This window comes from Artemia franciscana, chromosome 14, assembly GCF_032884065.1.
Source record: "Artemia franciscana chromosome 14, ASM3288406v1, whole genome shotgun sequence".
NCBI classification, from domain to species: domain Eukaryota; kingdom Metazoa; phylum Arthropoda; class Branchiopoda; order Anostraca; family Artemiidae; genus Artemia; species Artemia franciscana.
Window position 1 is genome coordinate 17,139,521 of NC_088876.1, and position 21,552 is coordinate 17,161,072.

Sequence of the window (21,552 nt, forward strand, 5' to 3'; positions counted from 1 at the left end):
CTTGGCTCTTCCGACCTCGTCCAAATGAGCTCTTGGCTCTTCCGACCTCGTACCATATGAGCTCTCGGCTCTTCCGACCTCGTCACAAGTGCCATATGAGCTCTTAGCTCTTGTTTTTAAATTGGCAGTATCTTGCATTATGAACCAAGCACTGGAGAGAAATAGGTACAAAAAATTAATCTATACCCAACAGTCAGCAAACTTGTATGTACAGCCTGGGATCATATCAAGGCATTATGGGGTGGAGATGGGACACAATTGTTAAGGTAGCGCGTATTATATTTGCAAAGTGCTGAATGGGAAATTGAATGATACAACTCGATTTTATATTATAGTGTATAATTCAGGAAAGCCATCCTCGTTTTGTTTTAATTCAGCACACTGTTTACTAATATTTTACAATAAGAAATGGCTTAATTCCATTGCTGATTCATCACCCTGATATGACCGGCGGAGAATCACCCTTTTCCGAGAAGGACAGTTAGGGTGGTAAACAACTACCTCTTGAACGCCGTATCCGAGGGTATCTCAGTTTATGAAAAAGAAGTGAACGTGTTTGATGTGTGAAGGATAAAGAAGAAATATGGAAATAAATGCGGAAATCAAAATCAAGGTATTAAAATCCCATGTTTTAACAAATGGTTTCATTGGCAGTTCACGATCCAAGTGGACACTGTCATTTAAGTGAATGACAAACCTTCTAGTACTAGCTTAAATGCAAAGCCATATCTTGGGAATAACCATTTTGTGAAGAAAACAATTCTTACTTCATAATATGCGGAATAATCGTAGTTAACAAATTTTGTATGGAACCTCGATATACTTTAGGCTACCTCCAGCAGCCCCCCTAATGTGCAAATATATAGGCCTAATAATATATTTCTATCTATTCACTCAATGCGTGTTAGTTGTTTCAATGCGCATGCCTGTAAGTTCTGTGAAGAACTAAAACTGGAAAAACAAGTTACGCGTGGCAGAATGCATTGAAAATATATAACACGCTATAAATTGGCACACTTGGAGGGGGTTTAAAGTTTAGTGAGGCGGCATTCAAAATATTAATTATGCATAGTTAGAAGCAAGAATTGTTTTCTTAACATGTTTCCTTGTCTCCAGTTTGTTCGCTAGGCTAATTTATAGCCTACTCATGTATCCTGCTATTGAACATGATTTATTTTTTGGTAAAATTCTAGTTTAGCTACTTTTTGTTATGTTTGAAAGGGAGGTAAAATTCTAGTTAATTGACTTCTTGCTATCTTAGAAGGGGTTTAGGTTAGGAAAAATGAAACTTTCAGGGATGGGTCTACAGGCAAAAGTATGTCCAAGGAAGGTATTTTAAGGTACCCACCTCCACTCCTTCTCCCTCTAGAGGGCCCTGAAATTTGCCCACATGACAGGTCTATACGTACTGAAATTTTGACAAAACAACATTTTACCTTAATTTTCAGTTACTAGTCGCTTTTTCTCTGCCTTTAGTTCTGAAAATGCAATTCCTGTTATTTGAGTAGAATTTTGAGCCATATCAATATGTTTTTTCAAAATTTAGGAAATGTATTTGCATATCTTTAAAACCTTATAAAATGGAATTGAGCAAAGTTATGAAGCTGAAAACAATTTTGTTGTATTTCAATTAAGCAGAAGAGCTAGTTTGCATGGTTTCACTTTAATAACATATATATTTCTAAAGGTCATCAAAGGTCAGGGCCCTCTAGAGGGAGAAGGAGTGGAGGTAGTTGCTTTAAAATACCTTCCCAGGACATACTTTAGTCTGAAGATTTATCCCTGAAAGTTTCATTTTCCTAACCTAAACCCTTTCTGAGATAGTAAGAAGTCAATCAACTAGAATTTTACCTTAAATTGTATTTTTATTAAAATAAAGTAAAGGGTGCAGTTGGTAGTAAGTATAAGCAAATTGAATCCGAATGTTTCACTTTTCCTGTATAAAGTAAGGGAAGTCAGCCTTAAATATATGAAAAATTTTGTTGATAAATACAAATTTGTCAATAAATGAAAATAGTGTTACAATTTGGCCTGAGAGACAGGGGGAATGGTGCTAATTAAAATTTTGATCCGGGCGCAGAGGCCAGAACCGCCACTGACGGGTACTCTGTTTAAAACAAGTTACACAGCAAAATGCGAGGGAAATAAATAATTTGGCCTATTTGTTTGCACATTATGGGGGGAGGATAAAATCTAGTGTACTCGCAGACGAAATGCGTAAACTACAATTTTTCTACATTTTATGAATTAAGAATTGTTTCTTAACATGTATGCTTCTCAACAGCCCGAATTCTAGGTTTATGCTTAAGGTACATTTAAGGTTTCCTAAGAATTGGAATTGACACTAGTCAGCCCCCTATGTGTTATGCAATTCTTGAGAAACAGGGGACAGTACAAATTGGACTTTCTTTTTTTTTTAGCCAGATGAGCTTCTTCAGGGAGCCCAAGCTGCAGTTGGAGCGGATACACATGGTCGTGCTGTTCTAACAGTTGACGGTAAACCTGTTGCATCCAAGGAATTTGAACCAGCTGACGGAAGTGAAGTCAGGTTTTCAGAAAAGATACAATTGCAACCCGAAGAAATAGCATTGAACAAACCTGCTCGGGGTCAAATATCGGGTGGAATTCCACAGAGTAAGTCTCTTTCCGTAGCATCTATTGTGGTGCACAAAACGAAAGGCGTAACTGACACTTTCGTAATTGTGAAAAGAAGATTGGAAAAGATAAAGGTCTTAAATAGCGGTTCTCCAGAAGAAGACATGCTAAAATAATGGGACATTTTTAGATTGCCAATTTTATGTTCATTTTGGTGCTTGTGTATTATACACCACTCAAGTGCTCCATTTAATTAGAACCTGTTTCTTTGACGCTCAATCCTAATGAAATATCGCAAAATATGAAATCATATTACTTTAAGGAACAAATTTGGGCTATATGTCTGCATATTATGGGTGGGGGTAAAGTATAGCAGGCCTGTAGGCAAAATGTGCTAGGTACAGTTATTCCACATATTATGAAGTAAGAATTGTTTTCTAACTTCAAACTGTCTAAATACTTTAACCCCCCTCCCCCTAATGCACAAATATATAACCCAGATTATATATTCCCCATCTATTTTGTCGCTTGTTTTTGTCTTGTCTCAAGCTAAGCTGGAAGGATTAACACAGAAACCGGTTTGTTCTCGAGTTTTAGACAGCGTAAACTTGAGTATGTTGAATATATTACACAAGTACTTCATTTTTATGGTTTTGTCCGCGTCTTTCATAATTCGTCCACTGCTCTGCTTTAATGGTCTCATAGCCCTAGGCTATAAAAAAACTAACATCTTGTTTTTTCCATTTTATATCTGTTTTTAAATGAGTTTTCATCAATTATTATTGTGTTTTTTAAAGACTCTTTACCCCTCTGTGTGGTAGTGTCTGCTCGTTTTCTAGTTAACTTTATTAACAGAAAAATTATCAACCGCCAAAAACACAAATAATAAAAACAAGGGATAGAAAAATCCGACCACAAAACATGGTAGCTTTTTGCAGGAAAGGGACAAAGGGAAATAAAGGCTTCCCTTGAGTGGCAAAGTCACAACAATATACTAAAAAAACATTAAAGCATAAGATGACCCCGTTATCAGTGATTAGTAGTTTGTTTTTCTTTTAAGGAGTGTGGCAATTTAGTTTCGGGAGTTTAGTCTTTAGTTCCATTTTATTAGCTATTAAAGGACTTAAAATAGCATTAAATTTTGCTTTATCCTAGTTTTTAGGTCCAATCCGTAGAAATCTGAAACCATGTTCAGTTTTTAAAGTGAAAATCAGATTTTTTAAGCAAATCAACACAGTATTTAAACTAGTTGCAGGGATGAACTTAGAGGGATTATGCTTTCATTCATGACTTTATAAACAAAACCAAGAGAGAGCCAAACGCTGTAGTACCATCTGTTAATAATCAACTGCAGCAAAACAATGTCCAGCATTCTTTGAAGTGAGTTTTGAGTGAGTTGGGCTGCATTTGGGGAACTGTTTAATCCATTGGTAGCGGGAATATAATCACAGATCCAATTGACTATAGGATTGCTTTAAAAAATGATATCAGGGGAAATGGAGAAAATTGAAATTAATCGAGGTGATGACATGTCCCTTCGGTTTTAGAACTTTTTTTTTAATCTCAGAAAATCCAGCAGAAATGAAAGATCTCGTAAAACGTAAAGTAACTTGACTTGAACTTTTTGTATGCTTTCAATCAACTCTCCTTTAATATAGTAATGGAAACAGAGGTTGGCTTCGAAAGGGAGAGGGAAAAAAGTAGAAGATTTGAAAGTAATAGAATAAAATTCATTTCAAATGTTTTAAAAGATGATAGGTAAATCAAATCCTTGAAGTTGGCCATTAGCTATATTTGTCACTGATAAATGCTTTCTGTTTTTAACAAGGAAGCTCAAAGACTTAAATCCAATAAGCATCGAAACAACTTAAGCTCATGACAGATCAATAGAACAAGGTTTTTGGTATATTTACGATCAACTTTTCTTTAAGGAAGCCAAGCAGTTCAGCAGCATGTGTCATTCAAGGAGAAAGAGGGGGAACCCTTTCGGGAAAGAGAACGCGGGTATGAGCAGATTCAAGGCGTCCCTCCCTCAGCAAGAGGACAATCTCACATGAAAAATGCTGATGATAGGTCAGTATCTCCAACTGCACAAAGTACACCAATGCATCATAGAGAAGAGGCACGCCGGCACGAAGAAGCCCAATATGAACGTCCCATTGCGTATGCTCAGCCAGTGCGACATGTGCCACAAACAGCAACACCTTCAAAATCAGCAAGAACTCTTGTGAAAGAAGAAACTAAAGTTCAGACTCCTGGTCAAGCAGTTGGGGAGTTTGAAAAGCAAGCACGCAAATCTCCACTGTCACCAGAAGAACAACCGTATATCTCACCTGAATATCAAAAAAGGTAGGTCGTAATATTTTTGTGTGCTATAATTATTAGTGTATAGTCACTTGTGTACATATGCATGGAAAAACTATCTAGTGAAGCATTATTCATAGGTTTTGGTAGTTATCAATAATGTTCCAACACTACATAACACATTAATAATAGACTAATACAATAACGAAAGTTTCCATGAGGGCGTTATGTGACGTCTTAATAAAGCATTTAGACCGTAACGTACAAGCTTGCGTGTACTCTATGTAAAGAAAGATGCAGGCTTGCTCTCGATTATTGGAACTTCATCTTTCAATGGACTTTCTCAGTAGACCTACTGATCCGCATGTCCGGTTCCTATGTATTCTCTGTGACGATAATCTCTACTTTAGACATCATTTATTCTCTTTAAAATGAAAATATCGACGAATTTTTGAATTCTCACAAAGCTTAAATTCATTTTTTCATGGGTTAATCCTAAAAATTTTGGTTTGACGTCTGTATATACGTTGCTGTGTGTCTTACTTTTTTCAACTTCGTGGTGATTTTTCGCTCCATTTCTCATCTCTGATCGTTTTGCATAACATCTAGATGGTACTAGCAATATTGGAATTCCATTCGGTCCATCCTTAAGATCAGACTTCAAGCCCTGACTGCCACTCAAGCTGTCTGGAACTGTCTGACAGAACCAGCTAAAAGGTGTCACTGGATTGACAGCTTCAGCAAAAATATAAAACATTTTTGATTTCTGGATGATGACCTTTTTTTAAATATCCCACTGTTGTCTCTGGGTCAAGTTGGGAATTTATGTATGTATTGTTTATTACACATAATCCTGCTCTGGCCTGGTTTTTCCCAGGTAATCAGTGCTGGACGACTGTTTTATCATTTTCCTTTTTTCTTTTTCTTTTCTTTCTCCTAGTATTGCCGGTTATAGAGCCTTGAGTGGCAAGGAGTACATGTTGATGTGTTCGGTTTTATTTATTTAAATTTATTGTTGAATATATCGATATCAAGATGACAGAAAGGTTCTTTTTAACAGCCAAATTACTATTGAAACTAGGTCTATTGGACTATCGGATTTACTTTTCCATTGTTTTCCATTGTTTTATTGTTTTTAAAGAGCAGTGGAAATGTTAGACAATCCTGGCTCCTAGGGGCCCTTTTTTACAAGTGGTATTGTGGTACACAGCATCATTATTTAGATTGATTTTTTGAATTATTCTTTTCTACATTTCAGTCAACATGGACTCTTAACGAGAGCAGCCGATGCTTTGATTGGAGCTGAACGAGCAGTCTTTGATACCTTAGGGTCAGTGGTATATGGAACCAAGGAAACTGTAAAAGGGGCAGGACAAGCTGTTGCTGACACAGTTGAATCAGGTAAAAATAAATCACGCTCTGTCCGTCGTAAAAAACAAACGGTCTCTTAAGTAATCAGGGTGGCCAATTTTAGGTTGGAGACTCGTCGTCAAACAGTTCGTGGTAAAACCTTGCCTTATTTTACGAGAAAGGGGGAAAGAAAAAGGCAATTTATTTTGATGAAAATTACACTATCGAAATCAGCATTGAGAGATTCCAAGCATATTTCACACGGGTCAAGCCCCTATATACAAAATGCTAAATTTAGCATTTTTTCTGAGAAACGTGATCACAGCTGTGTTTATTTGTTTTTTTCTTTTACCTGGGAGTTATTTTGGTACTTTTGTCATCGTTGCAGCAGCAGCTGAAAACTAATAAAGAACGAACCACAGCCCATAGTAACCAAAAGTTGAAAACGCGTTTTGAAAAAATTGCGTACCGAAAAAAAAAATACCATCTGACACTGAGTCAGGAATGATAACTATTATTTTGGTTCTTCTTAAAAGTAGAAATTTTATTGCGAAAAGAAATGTATGGTGATTTTGAAAAAAAAAGTCTGAAACCCCTCAAAAAGGGCGTCAGATTAAAATAAAAAGTGTACCATTGGAATCAGCATGGTCGAAAACTTTGGTCAGGGAAATTACAGTCCCCAGAACAACAAGGAAATCACATTTTGCATCAGTGGCACTAATCTATCTTTAGTTTTTGTCTTTTTTTTTAAGCAGGCCTAGGGGGAATACCAGAATATCATAGAGAGATACTTAATGGCTCATTCAAAAGCTATTTTTCATATCTAATTGATTTTTTTTTATTCTGCCATCTGCAAGTGCGAGATGGCACTCTGTGCCATTTCTAAAGGGGTGGTGCTAACGGGCTACAAAATAATCGTAGACAGATTTTTTATACTTCATATAAAAGATATTGCTAATATCTACGTTTTACCTATAAAATCCACCATCTGGAAGTGTCAAATGGCACTAAAAATGGCACTATTGGTGCCATGTCTCAGGTGGAAAATCTGGGGCTGGTGGGCATCCAGAGCTTCTTAGAGAGATGTTTAATGGCTCGTTTGAAAGCTATTTGCTCATATCTACATGATTTTTATCAGTTCTGCCATCCATAAGTGCCATTTAGCACTAAATACGACACTTTTGGTGCCACTTAAGTAGAAAAGCTTGGAAGTTTAAAACAGTCTGGTCCAATAGTTCTGGTCCAAAACCGTTAACTGGAGATCTACAAGAACCCTTCCCGTAAACTCCCCCTCTCAGCCCGCTTAGTAACTCATTAGTCTGTTGGGAGAATTCACTGTGAACTCGTTAACACGGTCAGCCGACATTTGGGCTCGCAAAATGATTTTTAAAATATCGAATGTTCTTCAGAGGAAGAAATTCATAAATTAACAGAATAATTGAGTCTTAAAATTCCAAATGACTATTCCTTGGCATACCCTCCCATCTTTATGTTCGCAATAGTTGAGCTCCGCTAAATATAGTTTAATGCTCTCGCTCTTTATAATACAAGCGTTTATTAACTCAATTATAATAGCCAATTACAAATGTATTTTCTGAATAAGGTTCAATAACTATGCTTTTGGTGATGACATAGCTCTCCATTATCTGGGGAAAGGGATGTAAGTTATAAAAATTGGTCCTATAAGAAAAAATAGATTGAATTCAGTCATCAGCCGCCGTAGTTCAGTTACTAGCGCGTTAGACTTTGAATAAGAATGACAAGGGCTCAGTTCCTTAATCAGGCATTTTTAGTTCAATCATGGTTTTCTGCCTTGGATATGATTATTTTTCAGCTAATTTATTATTTTTGTTATTTTTTTGTGAATTGTGTAATGTTTCATTCGCTATTTCGGAACAAATTACGCCCCGGACCCCAACCCCTTGCCACTAGGGGTTGGAAAAGTGAAGGCATTTGATTTTGGAACCACACCGTTGTATCTTTAAAGAAGGATTACTGATTGTTATATTTATTTATTCATCTTATTGTCTATTTAATAGAGAGAATAAAACTATTTGTAATTTATATAGAGAAATCATACCAACAAAAACCTATTAATATTTTTTTTCTGTGATATTTTTCTGATTGTCAGGCTACTTTACAACTTTTTCTTGTTTATTGCTATTTTACACATGTATGTCTAATGTTTTTTGGTGTTTATCAGGGGGAATGGGATAGATATTTAGTGAAATAATTAAGACATACCAAAATTTTGCTTAGGTTTTGAAAACCTTAAAAATCTTCTTTAGAAGAATAGTTACTCTTTCCTAACTGTCGAGGTTACCTTCAAAAATCGTATACGCCATTTTGTGTAGCATAGACTTCTCAGCATTATCTGAAAAAAAAACAAAAAACGATGAGACATTGAATAATTTTTTTTCAGCTGAAAGCAAGGAGCGATATTAAAACTTAAAACGAACAAAAATTATTCCGTATATGAGGGTGCTGCCCCTCTCTAAAAAAATTAAAAAGATCATTGCAGTGTTGCTTCTGAATTAAATTTAAATTAAAAACGGACAAAGATTAATTTAAAAAAAGTTTTTTGATGGAAGTAAAGAGTGAAGTTGAAACTTAAAACGTGCAAAAATATTTGCTTCACGGTCAAACTAACATATATTAACAAAGCTAGTAAATATAAACGAAGTAATCATATTTCCCTATGTTTGTAGGATTATAGAAAATTTGCGTTTACTGAAAACACAAAACAAAATATGAGTTTTGGTAGAGTAAAAGTAAACTGATTAAGTCCACTTTCTACAGTTAAAGCATTTTTATGGCACTTGGTATTAGCCAAGTGACATATAGCGATCGCAAATTCTGTCGGTCTGTCGGTTGGTCTCTGTCGGTCTGTCTGTCTGTCCCGGTTTTGCTAGTTTAGGCACTTCCAGATGAGCTAGGACGATGAAATTTGGCAGGCGTATCAGGGACCAGACCATATTAAATTAGAAATAGTCGTTTCTTCTATTCGACCATCTGTGGAGGGTTCGGGATGAAACTTGTTGGGAAAAATAAGCACAAATCCTAGATACGTGATTGACATAACCAGTATGGATCCGTTCTCTTTGGGGAAGTTTGGAGTAGGGTTAATTCTGAAAAATTAGAAAAAATGAGGTATTTTCAACTTACGAAAAAGTGATTAGATCTTAACGAAATTTCATATTTGGAAGGACCTCATAACTCAGATCTCTCATTTTAAATCCCGACCGGATCCAGTGTCATTGAGGGGAGTAGGGGCGGGGGGAACCAGAAATCTTGGAAAAGGCTTAGAGAGGAGATATTAGGATGAAATCTGGTGGGAAAAATATGCACAAGTCCAAGATACGTGGCTGACATAACCGGACCGGATCTGCTCTCTTTGGGGGATATGGGGGGGGTATTTCGAAAAAATTAGAAAAAATGAGGTATTTGTAACTTACTAACAGGTGATTAGATCTTCGTGAAATTTGATATTTAGAAGGATCTTGTACTTTAGAATTCTTATTTTGAATCCTGACCAGATCCAATGACACTGGGGGGAGCTGGAGGGGTAAACCGGAAATCTAGGAAACCGGAAATCTTGGAAAACGCTTAGAGTGGAGAGATCGGGATGACATTTGATGATATTATAGGACCACTGGGTCGATATGATCGCCCCTAAAAAAAACAAAAAAAAACAAAAATTCCACATTTTTGGAGATGGGAGCTTGAAACCTTGAAATTAGTGTTCTCGGATACTCTGAATCTGATGTTGTGATTTTCATCAAGATTCTATGTCTTCTTTTTCGAAAAAAGGCAAATTTTCTCAGGCTCATAACTTTTGATGGTAAGAATTAACTTGACGAAACTTATATATTTGGAATCAGCATACAAATTCAATTCTTTTGATGCATCTGTTGGCATAAAAATTGTTGTTTTAGAGTTTCGGTTGCTATTGAGACGGTTCCTTCTTTACTTACAGTTCGTTACCACGAACTGTTTGATAAAAAACACACTTAAGGCAAAGGCAGGACGGACTCTCAAGGAATCTTCTTATACCTCCCATGTTAAACATTTGGAGTTTGCTTGATGTTCCTGATATAGTCATTTCGGCGGTTTTTATGTCAATTGAAATAAAAAATCTGGTGAATATTTTGATCTAATCAAATCTTAAAGCCGACAACTATTTTTTTCATAATTCCAAAATATTTATAAAACCTGTTTTGGGTTTGCATTCTAGATTGCTATACTTGACACTTGTTTTGGAGTGTCAGAAAATAGAGCAAAAAATTTTCTATTCAACAATCATAAACTTATTTCTATAATATATACTTCCTGGCTGCAGTCCCTTCAAATGCTTTACATATTTGTGTTCCGAAGTTAAAAATTCCCCTCAAATGACTAGATCCAGCTGTAATCGGAGCGTGAGAATGCATAAATTACACCAAGGGACTAACCACTCGGATTGTTCAGGAGCAATTCAGTCAAGTATTAGTTAGTAACCTGTTTAAACAGTCTAGAGAATAAGTTGCGTGCAGACATCAAACTGCCGGTTAATAAATACATATAAAAAATTATATTGTATGAATAATTACAAGAAGAATTGTTAAGGATAGCCTGCGCCTAATCATAATTTTGAGTGAGAAACCCCTTAAGTTCAACCATCTTATGTTTGCGTAGTTGAAGCGGCGAAGAAAACTGATACCTTTGTATTTGACCGAGTTGCCGCCTAAGAAAAAGTATCGACTAAGGAGTAAAATGCTTGGACTTAGGCTAGGTCTTAATTTTGTGGTTGTGTCCGTAAATCTTTTATTAGAGTTTCTAAATACCCAAAAATTTTACTCCCTTTTTTGCCTGCAATAAAAAGAGAGGCTTTCCTTTATTGAAATATAGTTTGTATTGTTTTATTCTGAAAAATCTTAAATATTACAGTAGCCTAATCTCTTCTACTTCAAACTCATCACAGTGTTAAGGCACCTGAGGCCAGAGGCCAACTCTGTTGTTTCTTCATCCTGTCATATTTAAAGCTTCTTCTTTGTTTGCCCCCAGATACATCCCCAAAGGTTTCAAATTCCATGTGATATCATTCCTGCCCAATATGATGTTATCCAGCATTGTCCATCTTTCTCCCCTTCTTCTCCTTTGCTTTGTATCTAGTGCAAGTGATTAAAGGTCTTTGTCCAACTGGATGAAATTTGCTGCCACTTTTTCTAGGAGCCAATGCTGTTTTGTGATACATGAACTGAGTGGGAACTGAATACTTATGTTCTGTTTTTTTTTTAGGATATGACAAAACTGCTGATGCTCTTGCAAGCGGCGCTCATGCTGTGAATCAGGGTAAGTAAAACCTAATAAATTGTTTAGTTATTACTGAATGTAAATAACTGAATGTTCTTATTCTTGTCTAAATTGAATGTTCTCATTCTTGACATTTACTTTCAATTAAAGACACGGTTAATTAAGTTTCAACTGTGAAAAAAATATACTTTTTTTGATAACATGTCTTTAATATTTTGTTTTTAAACAACCAATGTTTTCGGGGTAAACTGAATATTTCGACCACAGACTGAATTTTGAAAACGAGAAAATACCGGGCCAAACGTTTGATCTTGTTCTAGCTCTTAATTGATTGCCTCATGTCATAGTTAGGATTACTACTCATCCGTGCCCTTCTTTCTACTAATAATAATAGTGATTTATTTTAACCCACTTTACAAGCATGAAATGCACTCACTGGAGTTCAAAGATACAGGAAGTTAAAGAAAAACGAAAGCACTTATCAAGAAAAAATAGTCGAGAAAAATAACATCTCATCTACTTAGAAAGCCCATATAAGCTTTACAGTTAAGTGGAAAGTCGACAATATTTTCTCGACGCTTACGGAACCTTTCCACAAGCTGAAGAAATATTCAAAACGCCATATCTGCTCGACATGTGCCGGTTGCGAGTCCAAAGCGGCAACTGAAGAAGATATTTGCAAAAACGGAAAAATAGAAATTAATTTTCTTCCTATCAGATATAATGAAAAAGCTCATGGCAGCAAGCCCACTTTCAATACAATTTATGCGACACATAACATATGTTGCATCTCCAAAAAATCTGTAAAATTAAGAATTGAACAAGGTAAATAACAATGTATTTGGTTTGATCAATCAATTGAGTTTAATTTCAGACGAGTTAATCAAAAATCAACTGATGTCCTTTGAGAAATTGATCTTGGATGCTAATAGACTGGAATTAAAGTGATTACTATAGGTTTTAATTATTTTTGAATAGAAAAACAAGGATGTGTTTTCTATGAAAAGTTCAATTTATGGTAAAGTGTGAGCCGTAGACTGAAGCAAAGGCAAGTAGACTCCAAATTTAGGTAGCGAGCTATAAAAAAAGCAAACCGTAAAGCGTTTGTAACCCAAATTTAAAACATTAGGGGCCTGGTCCAACCAATTTGCATTATTTCTTAATGCTCTGATTTAGATGAGGAATAGATCTGTTGAAAATTTTTTGAAGCTTAGGTTCATTTTTTTAATTTAGATTTATCTATTCCAAAAAGAAAAGAAAAAAAGAAATCAACAAAAAAATAAGAGAGCGCAGAAGTATAAGTACAAACTGAATCCTAAAGATCGCTACATCAGCAAAACCTTCCAAAACATAAAAAAGGAAAAAAAAGATATGGGAGTAGAATAACTAGTGAAAAAGAAATTCTGTTTTCGTCTCTAGAATAAACCAAAGAACGAAAAAAATTAGATTAAGTGAAAATCTAAATATGATTGTTGTATTCCAACCTATGTAACACAACTGTTTCCTAGATTTTGTTAGGCAACTTTAGAACTTAAAATTAGTTAGGCAAATTAGTCTGGCATGAATTTTGCAGTTTAGGCACGCAACTTATGATACTTTTCATACTGTTTTTCTTATAGCATTATATATACTAACCTTTTTTTTATCAATCTAATTCGTCACTCCTTGAAATAAAGGCCCCAAAATTAATTACCGTGTAAGCACCTAAACTTATCATTTGCAATACTGGCTAAATTTAAACTCTTTTTTCACTTCTAATAACCTGAGAAAATTACGAGAAATGAGCTTTTATGAATTGTTGCTTTTTTATAGTTTTTTAAAATCAAATCTATTTACCTCTGAAATTTTGTTACACTGATACTTCAGCTATAAGAGATCAACTGTCACTGGAATCACACCTTTTATATATCAAATAAAAAAAAACAAAGTTTTTTTTAAATGAAAGTAAGGAGCAAAATTAAAACTTAAAACGAATAGAAATTACTCCGTATATGAAAGGGGCTTTTCCTCCTCAATGGCCCGCTCTTCACGCTAAAGTTTGACTCTTTCTCTTAGCTCTATTTTTAAAACAGTAAGAAACTTTAGCGTAAAGAGCGGGCCGTTGAGGGGGAAAAGCCCCTTTCATATACGGAGTAACTTCTGTACGTTTTAAGTTTTAATGTTGCTCCTTACTTTCATTTAAAAGAAACTTTTTTTTAATTTAATTTCTGGACGTTTTTGAATTAATGCATGTTTTGATCTTGGCTCTCCGCACATAAATAATTAAAACGAAATTTGCATATTAATTAATTGCAGTTAATCGGAAGATTTTGAGAAAAAGGAGCGAGGGAGGAGGCCTAGTTGCCCTCCAATTTTTTGATTACCTAAAAAGCAACTAGAACTTTGATTTTTTACAAACGTTTCAATCGGTAAAAAATATACGTAACTTACGAATTAACTTACGTAACGAACTTCTATATTCGTATGTTTTTATTGCGTGTATGAGGGGGTTGAATCCTCGTCAATACCTCGCTCTTTACCCTAAAGCTTAAATTTTTTCCCAATTCCTTAAGAATGAGCTCTGAATCACAAAGGTTGTAGAATAAATAGTTGAAATTACTAAAAGCACTTTAGCGTAAAGAGTGAGGTATAACGAGGAGGTAAACCCCTCATATGAGTAATAATTTTTGTTTGCTTTAAGTTTTAATGCTGCTCAAAAACTTTCCATATTTATTTTTCCATTGTTTTTTTTTCAAATAATGCTAGAAAACCCTGCACCCCCTTCATTGAAATTCTCTTTCCCTATGAAAAGTTGCTCCATGGAAATATCCTCCCACGTAACCCCCCTCAAATCTCCCCCCTAAACAAAACAAAAATCCCGCTGAATACGTCTGTACACTTCCCAGTAACCATTACTATATGTAAACACAGGTCAAAGTTTGTAACTTGCAGCCCCTCCCACGGGGACTGCGGAGGGTTAAGTCGTCCCTATAGACATAGTTATTTGGTTTTTCGACTATGGTGAATAAAATGGCTATCTCAGAATTTTGATCCGGTGACTTGGGACAAAAATGAGCGTGGGAGGGGGCCTAGGTGCCCTCCATTTTTTGTTCACTTAAAAAGGACAATAGAACTTTTAATTTCCGTTAAAATGAGCCCTCTCGCGACATTCTAGGACCACTCAGTCGATACGATCACCCCTGGGAAAACAACAAAAAAACAAATAAACACGCATCCGTGATCTGTCTTCTGACAAAAAATGCGAAATTCCACATTTTTGTAGATAGGAGCTTGAAACTTCTACAACAAGGTTCTCTGATACGCTGAATCTGGTGGTGTGATTTTCGTTCAGATTGTATGACTTGGAGGGTGTTTTTCCCTATTTTCTGAAATGAGGCAAATTTTCTCAGGCTCGTAACTTTTGATGGATATAACTGATCTTGATGAAACTTATATATTAAAAATCAGAATTAAAATGCGATTCCTTTGATGTAACTATTGGCATCAAAATTCCATTTTTATGGCACTTGGTATTAACCAAGTGACATATAGCAATCGCCAATTCTGTCGGTCTGTCGGTCTGTCTGTCGGTCTGTCGGTCCCGGTTTTGCTACTTTAGGCACTTCCAGGTAAGCTAGGACGATGAAATTTGGCAAGCGTATCAGGGACCGGACCAGATTAAATTAGAAATAGTCGTTTTCCCGATTTGACCATCTGGGGGGAGTGGGGGGCCGGTTAATTCGCAAAAAATAGAAAAAATGAAGTATTTTTAACTTATGAGCGAGTAATTGGATCTTAATGAAATTTGATGTTTGGAATGATATTGTGTCTCAGAGCTCTTATTTTAAATTTCGACCGGATCTGATGACATTGGGGGGAGTTGGAGGGGAAAACCTAAAGTCCCGGTTTTGCTACTTTAGGCACTTCCAGGTAAGCTAGGACGATGAAATTTGGCAAGCGTATCAGGGATCGGACCAGATTAAATTAGAAATAGTCGTTTTCCCAATTTGACCATCTGGGGGGCGAGTGGGGGGCCGGTTAATTCGGAAAAAATAGAAAAAATGAAGTATTTTTAACTTATGAGCGGGTGATTGGATCTTAATGAAATTTAATGTTTGGAATGATATTGTGTCTCAGAGCTCTTATTTTAAATCCCGACCGGATCTGATGACATTGGGGGGAGTTGGAGGGGGGAAACCTAAAATCTTGGAAAACACTTAGAGTGGAGGGATCGGGATGAAACTTGATGAGAAAAATAAGCGCAAGTCCCAGATACATGATTGACATAATCGGAACTGATTCGCTCTCTTTGGGGTAGTTGGGGGGGGGGGGAGTAATTCTTAAAAATTAGAAAAAATGAGGTATTTTCAACTAACGAACGGGTGATCGGAGTTTAGAAGGATATCGTGTCATAAAGCTCTGATTTTAAATCCCGACAGGATCTGGTGACGGGGGCGGGGAGTTGGGAGGGGGAAACCTAAAACTTGGAAAACACTTAGAGTGGAGAGATCGGGATGAAACATGGTGGGAAAAATAAACACAAGTCCTAGATAGATGATTGACATAAACGGAACGGATCCGCTCTCTTTGGGTTAGTTGGGGGGAGGGGTATTTCTGAAAAATTAAAAAAATGAGGTATTTTTAACTGAACGGGTGATCGGATCTAAATGAAATTTGATATTTAGAAGGATATCGTGGCTCAGATCTCTTACTTTAAACCCGACCGGATCTGGTGACATTGGGGGGGGGGGTTGGGAGGGGGAAACCTAAAACTTGGAAAACACTTAGAGTGGAGGGATTGGGATGAAACTTGGTGGGGGAAAAAACACGAGTCCTAGATACATGATTGACATAACCAGAACGGATCCGCTCTCTTTGGGGTAGTTGGGGGGGGGGGGGGGTTAATTCTGAAAAATTAGAAAAAATGAGGTATTTTTAACTTACGAACGGGTGATTGGATCTCAATGACATTTGATATTTAGAAGGATATCGTGTCTCAAAGCTCTTATTTCAAATCCTGACCGGATCTGGTGACATTGGGGGAAGTTTGGGGTGGGGAAACCTAAAATGATGGAAAACGCTTAGATTGGAGGGATTGGGATGAAACTTGGTTGGAAAAATAAGGAGAAGTCTTGCATACGTGATTTACATAATTGAAACGGATCCGCTCAATTGCGGGGGGGGGGGGGTAATTCTGAAAAAAAGGAAAAATTACGTATTTTTAACTTACGAAGGAGTGATCTTCATGAAACTTCATATTTAGAAGGACCTCGTAACTCAGATATCTTATTTTAAATATCAACCGGATCAAGCATAATTGGGGGGTGGCAGTTGGGGGGCCGGAAATCTTAGAAAATACTTAAAGCGGTGAGATCAGGATGAAACTGGATGGGAAGAATAGAAACCCGTCTAAGATACGTGACTGACATAACTGGACCGGATCTGCTCTCTTTGGTGGAATTGGGGGGGGGGGGGGTAATTTTGAAAATTGAGGTATTTGTAACTTACGAAAGGGTGACCAGATCTTAATGAATTTTGATATTTAGAAGGATCTTGTGCTTTAAATTTCTAATTTCAAATTCCGACCAGATCCTGTGACATTCGGGGGAGTTGGAGGGGTAAACCGGAATTCTTGGAAAACATGAAAATTGGGGTATTTATATCTTACGAATTTATTATCGGATCGTAATGAAATTTGATTTTTAGAAGTAATTCATGTCTCAGAGCTCTTATTTCAAATCCCGACCAGATCTTTTGACATTGGGGGGAGTTGGAGGGGGAAATCTTGGAAAACACTTGGAGTGGAGGAATCGGGATGAAGCTTGGTGGATAGAATAAACAAATGTCCTTGATACGTGATTGACAGAATCGTACTGGATTCGCTCTCTTTGGGGTAGTTGGGGGGAGGGGTTCAGTGATTTGGCGAGTTCGGTGCTTCTGGACGTGCTAGGGCGATGAAAATTGGTAGGCGTGTCAGGGAGCTGCACAATTTGACTTGATAAGGTCGTTTTCCCAGATTCGACCATCTGGGGGGCAAAAGGGAGAGGAAAAATTAGAAAGAATTAGGTATTTATAACTTACGAGTGGGTGATCGGATCTTAATGAATTTTGATGTTTAGAAGGACTTTGTGACTCAGAGCTCTTATTTTAAATCTTGACCGTTATTAAGCCTCTTATTTTCCTTTTTAAATCAATCTATTGATTCATAGAATTTTGTTAGAGCTCATACCATATGATCTCTTGGCTCTTAGCTCTTCTCGCCTCGTCACAAGTGCCAAATGAGTTCTTAGCTCTTGTTTAGAGTTTCGGTTACTGTTGAGCCGGGTCGCTCCTTACTACAGTTCGTTACCACGAACTGTTTGATAAAAAAGCTATGACTTAATAGAACTTGGAAATCTTTCTTTTTGTTTCCGTTTATTTTGTCATTTTGCCGACGAAAAAACATTTATTCTTGATTTAGTCTCATTTTGTCGTTCCATCATGAAATAAAGCTAATAATGAATGCAAAAAAAAGAAATATTTGTATTACCCTAATCTTCTTGATTGTCTTCTCAATATTATTTAACTTACACATGACGAACAGAGGAACCATATTCCCTAGACATCTTGAAGCGTTTACTATTCATATTTTTCTTTATATTTAAGCTATTGTATTTTCAGATCCCTTCCCGCCCATCCCCTATATATCAAGTGTTGTATATACGTGCTCTACAGAAGTCTTTGCCTCCCGAGGTAAAAAGGATTCATTGGAGTCGAAAACTTTCATTTTGTAAATGTTGTTTGTTTTAGGTGCAAGTGCTGTAAAAGAAGGAGCAAAACAGGCTGGAGAAGCTGTCATTGATACTACGAAAGCAGTTGGGAACAAAATATCTGAGACTGGTGAAGCAGTACGAGAAAGTATTCCTGGTCGACCGGACATTGAGGGTAGAATCGCTGAATCTCTTAAACCCGCCCCTGGACAACTGGAAAAGGAGTTTCAAGGTCTAAAGGACACAAAACATGGTTAGTTACTTTTAAGTTTCCTTTTATCATAATTAGGTGCTCAAATCAGTAAATGTTAACTTCTTGCTTTTCCCAAAATGTAATTTTTTTATCACTTGTAAAAACTTGGAAAATCAAGCATTTTGATGCCAAAATTCGTTTGACTTGTTTTGTCTTTAAAAAAAGAAAGAAAAAAAGTCCGGTCAAAAGAGGAAAAGTAGTAGTTAGCAATGGATATTGCAGCCAAAGAGCCCAACATGTTTATATAGCATAAAAATAAGAACTGAATATTTGCTTTTCAAATATTTTGGTCACAAATAGTTAGGGTTCAAATTGCTTTCCCTGTTTCAAATTGATATAAATATTAGTGTTTATCGCAGTTTGCTCATACATACTGTTTAAATTTTGCTGTGAAATAAAATCTCCGCTTGTCGTTGTGGCTTAATCTATTTTTCATAGTTTCAAACACAGGGGAAGGTACAGTATGATCCAGATAATTTTGCTTGCTATGTGAAAACCAGTACTTTCCTCGTTTAAAATTAATTTAGAACTAAACCGGATCCAAAAGTCAATTTCTGAGAAGAGAATTTGTTGAAACTTCAGAAGAAAATTATTCAGAAGCTTCAGATCAATAAAATAAAGTTAATTTTAACTCATTTTAACAATTGTTTCAATTAATTTTACAAATTGTTGACAAATCAATACATAATTTTGCATATTTTTAGGGAACATCCAGCTTTATGCAGGGATCTTGTAAAACTTCCTTACTTAAGATTTTTGATTCCAGAAAGATTATACAGCCTTAATTTTGCTGTCATGCGAATTCGTATAACTAGGATACACCCTTTATTTTTAGTGGCTCTAATTATTCCTTTTTTATAGCGATTGAAGATGTGGGGCACGGGATAGCGGACACAACAAAACAAGCTGGTCAGAGAGTAGCAGATACGACAACAGCTGCTGGTCAAGCTGTTAAAGACACTATAGTTGGTGCAGGAGATGTTGCTAAGTCAGCAGGAAAAGCAGTAGTTGATACAACAAAAAGTGCAGGAGGAAAAGTTGCAGATACAGCAAAATCAACAGGAGAAGCAGTTGGTGATACAGCAAAAGCAGCTGGTAAAGGTGTAGTAGATACAACCCAAGCAGTAGGAGAAAAAATATCGGGTACAGCAAAAGCCGCGGGTAGTGCTGTAGTTGATACTTCCAAAGCAACGGGAAGAGGCGTAGCAGAAGCTGCAAAAGGAGCAGCTGGTGCAGCTGAACAAGCAAGGCAAGGTGTGATGGATACAACAAAAGCTGCTGGTGATAAAGTCTCGGATACAGCAAAACAAGCAGGACGAGCTACTACTGATACAGCAAGAGCAGCAGGAGAAAAGACTGCAGAGGCGGGAAGGAAAGTAAAAGACAGTATGCCAGCCATGCCAGATATTGAAGGAAGAATTGCAGAATCCTTAAAAGTACGATTTTTACTATTCTCGAATGTAAAAAACGCTTCTGTTTGTTAAGGATGTATTTTTTCTGCAAACTAAATGCCTAATGTCTCATCAAAGAAACACTTTCATCTTTACAGTAGTCATCTAGAATCTTTAAATTTGTGTGGCATCAAATTCACGTGGTAACTATAGAAAAGAGCATATGCCCTACGAGTACAAAGCATGAACATCTGATATTTCGATAAATTTAATGCCACTCTAGCTAAACAACACTGCATTTTTATTGAAAATAAAAATATGTCATAAATATGTGTTAGTTCTTTGTTTACCTTTTTGTTTTATGTAATGTAATGTTGCTCCTATATCTGTTTTGTTTTTTTTTCAAGTCTTTCCGAACATAATAGTTTTTAGAATTGTGGTTGTCCATTTTTATGAGTTTCCACACAAGGGAAAACTTCACATGTATTGTGATTTGTTTTCTTTCTTTTTTTTGATAATCTTAGTTGATTTCTCGGCCGATCTTAAACTTTTTTTTATTATTTAAGATTTCTAGAAGCATCGATTGGAATTAAAATCAAGTTTACATCAAGCCATCGGCCAATTGGAGATGAAGCCAAGGCAGGTAGTCTTGAGTGAGAGGCAAAGCTGGCATAAGCCTTTTTCATGATTGTATACAAAAATTGATGTCATTTTCATTTGTTGTTAGATTTTTTCTATCATCAATCCATCCACCCTAGAGTAGAACTAAGGCAGATAGCCATAGAACTAAAGGATGAGTGAAATTTTTGGTTTGAATCATTACTTGTATGAAACGGGGGGGGGGGGGGTGTCTAAGTTTTAACTCACAGGTGAACAAGCGACCTAAGCCTAATAGGCTTGCCTGCTTAGTCTCAGGCAGACTACCTGTCAGCCTGCTAAAACTCAATTTAGTACAGACCGCGAAAAAAATCGGTATCGAGGGGGATACCTTAGGAAAAATCTCAGATCTGCATTAGAAGCAAAGATTAGCTGAATACCTGGTAGAGGTATAGGTTATTTTATTAATTCGTTAATTTCAGTTGGGACTAGTTTTGGTTTCTTTACTTGCCCTAGTCAGTGTGTTGCATAAGCTTTGCTTCTCATCTGGTCTCTCAAATGATGCAAATCTTAATGAAGGTAGTCCAAGTAGCTTGCCATTGCACTTCCTGGCTGAAGGGCCACGAAACGGAGATCAGCCCCGCCGGTTTGGACCTTAAGGGTCTAGTGCCGTCTTACTTACTTTTTTACTTTTTACAAGTAGCTTGGATTTTTGTTTCCTTTCAAAGAAAATAAATCCTGAACAAGTAGAATACAAATACAGGTACATATAACCGATATTGAGGTTCAATGGGTTTAGTGAAAAAAAGAAGATAAAATATTTCAATCCATTCCTGGATGCCAAGAACCATAATATGTAAATTGTACTCTGAGTGGTCGCCGCTCTTGCCCTCAGGTATGATCTTACCTCTCATCAATCAAAACAATATAACCAAATAGTTCCCTGCTCCTTGCTCTAGGGGAATTGATGAAATTGATCAAAAGAAATCTGTCAGAGGTACCTGAAGGTAGGTATGTCAGAAATACTGTCTCGACCTAGTCC

General features: G+C 36.5%; 1 protein-coding gene across 3 annotated transcripts in view; it reads left to right on the forward strand.

Annotated features, from left to right (window-relative positions):
- The first annotated feature begins 413 nt into the window (after positions 1-413).
- Positions 414-21,552, forward strand: part of LOC136035405 (uncharacterized) — a 34,275-nt gene continuing 13,136 nt past the window's right edge. For all 3 annotated transcript variants that reach the window (XM_065717189.1, XM_065717188.1, XM_065717190.1), the window contains exons 1-7: positions 414-613; positions 2,421-2,634; positions 4,527-4,944; positions 6,158-6,300; positions 11,527-11,580; positions 18,310-18,522; positions 19,384-19,958. In XM_065717189.1, the coding sequence (XP_065573261.1) occupies positions 584-613; positions 2,421-2,634; positions 4,527-4,944; positions 6,158-6,300; positions 11,527-11,580; positions 18,310-18,522; positions 19,384-19,958 (1,647 nt within the window). In that variant the 5' untranslated portion in view covers positions 414-583. The remainder of the gene's footprint in view (positions 614-2,420; positions 2,635-4,526; positions 4,945-6,157; positions 6,301-11,526; positions 11,581-18,309; positions 18,523-19,383; positions 19,959-21,552) is intronic.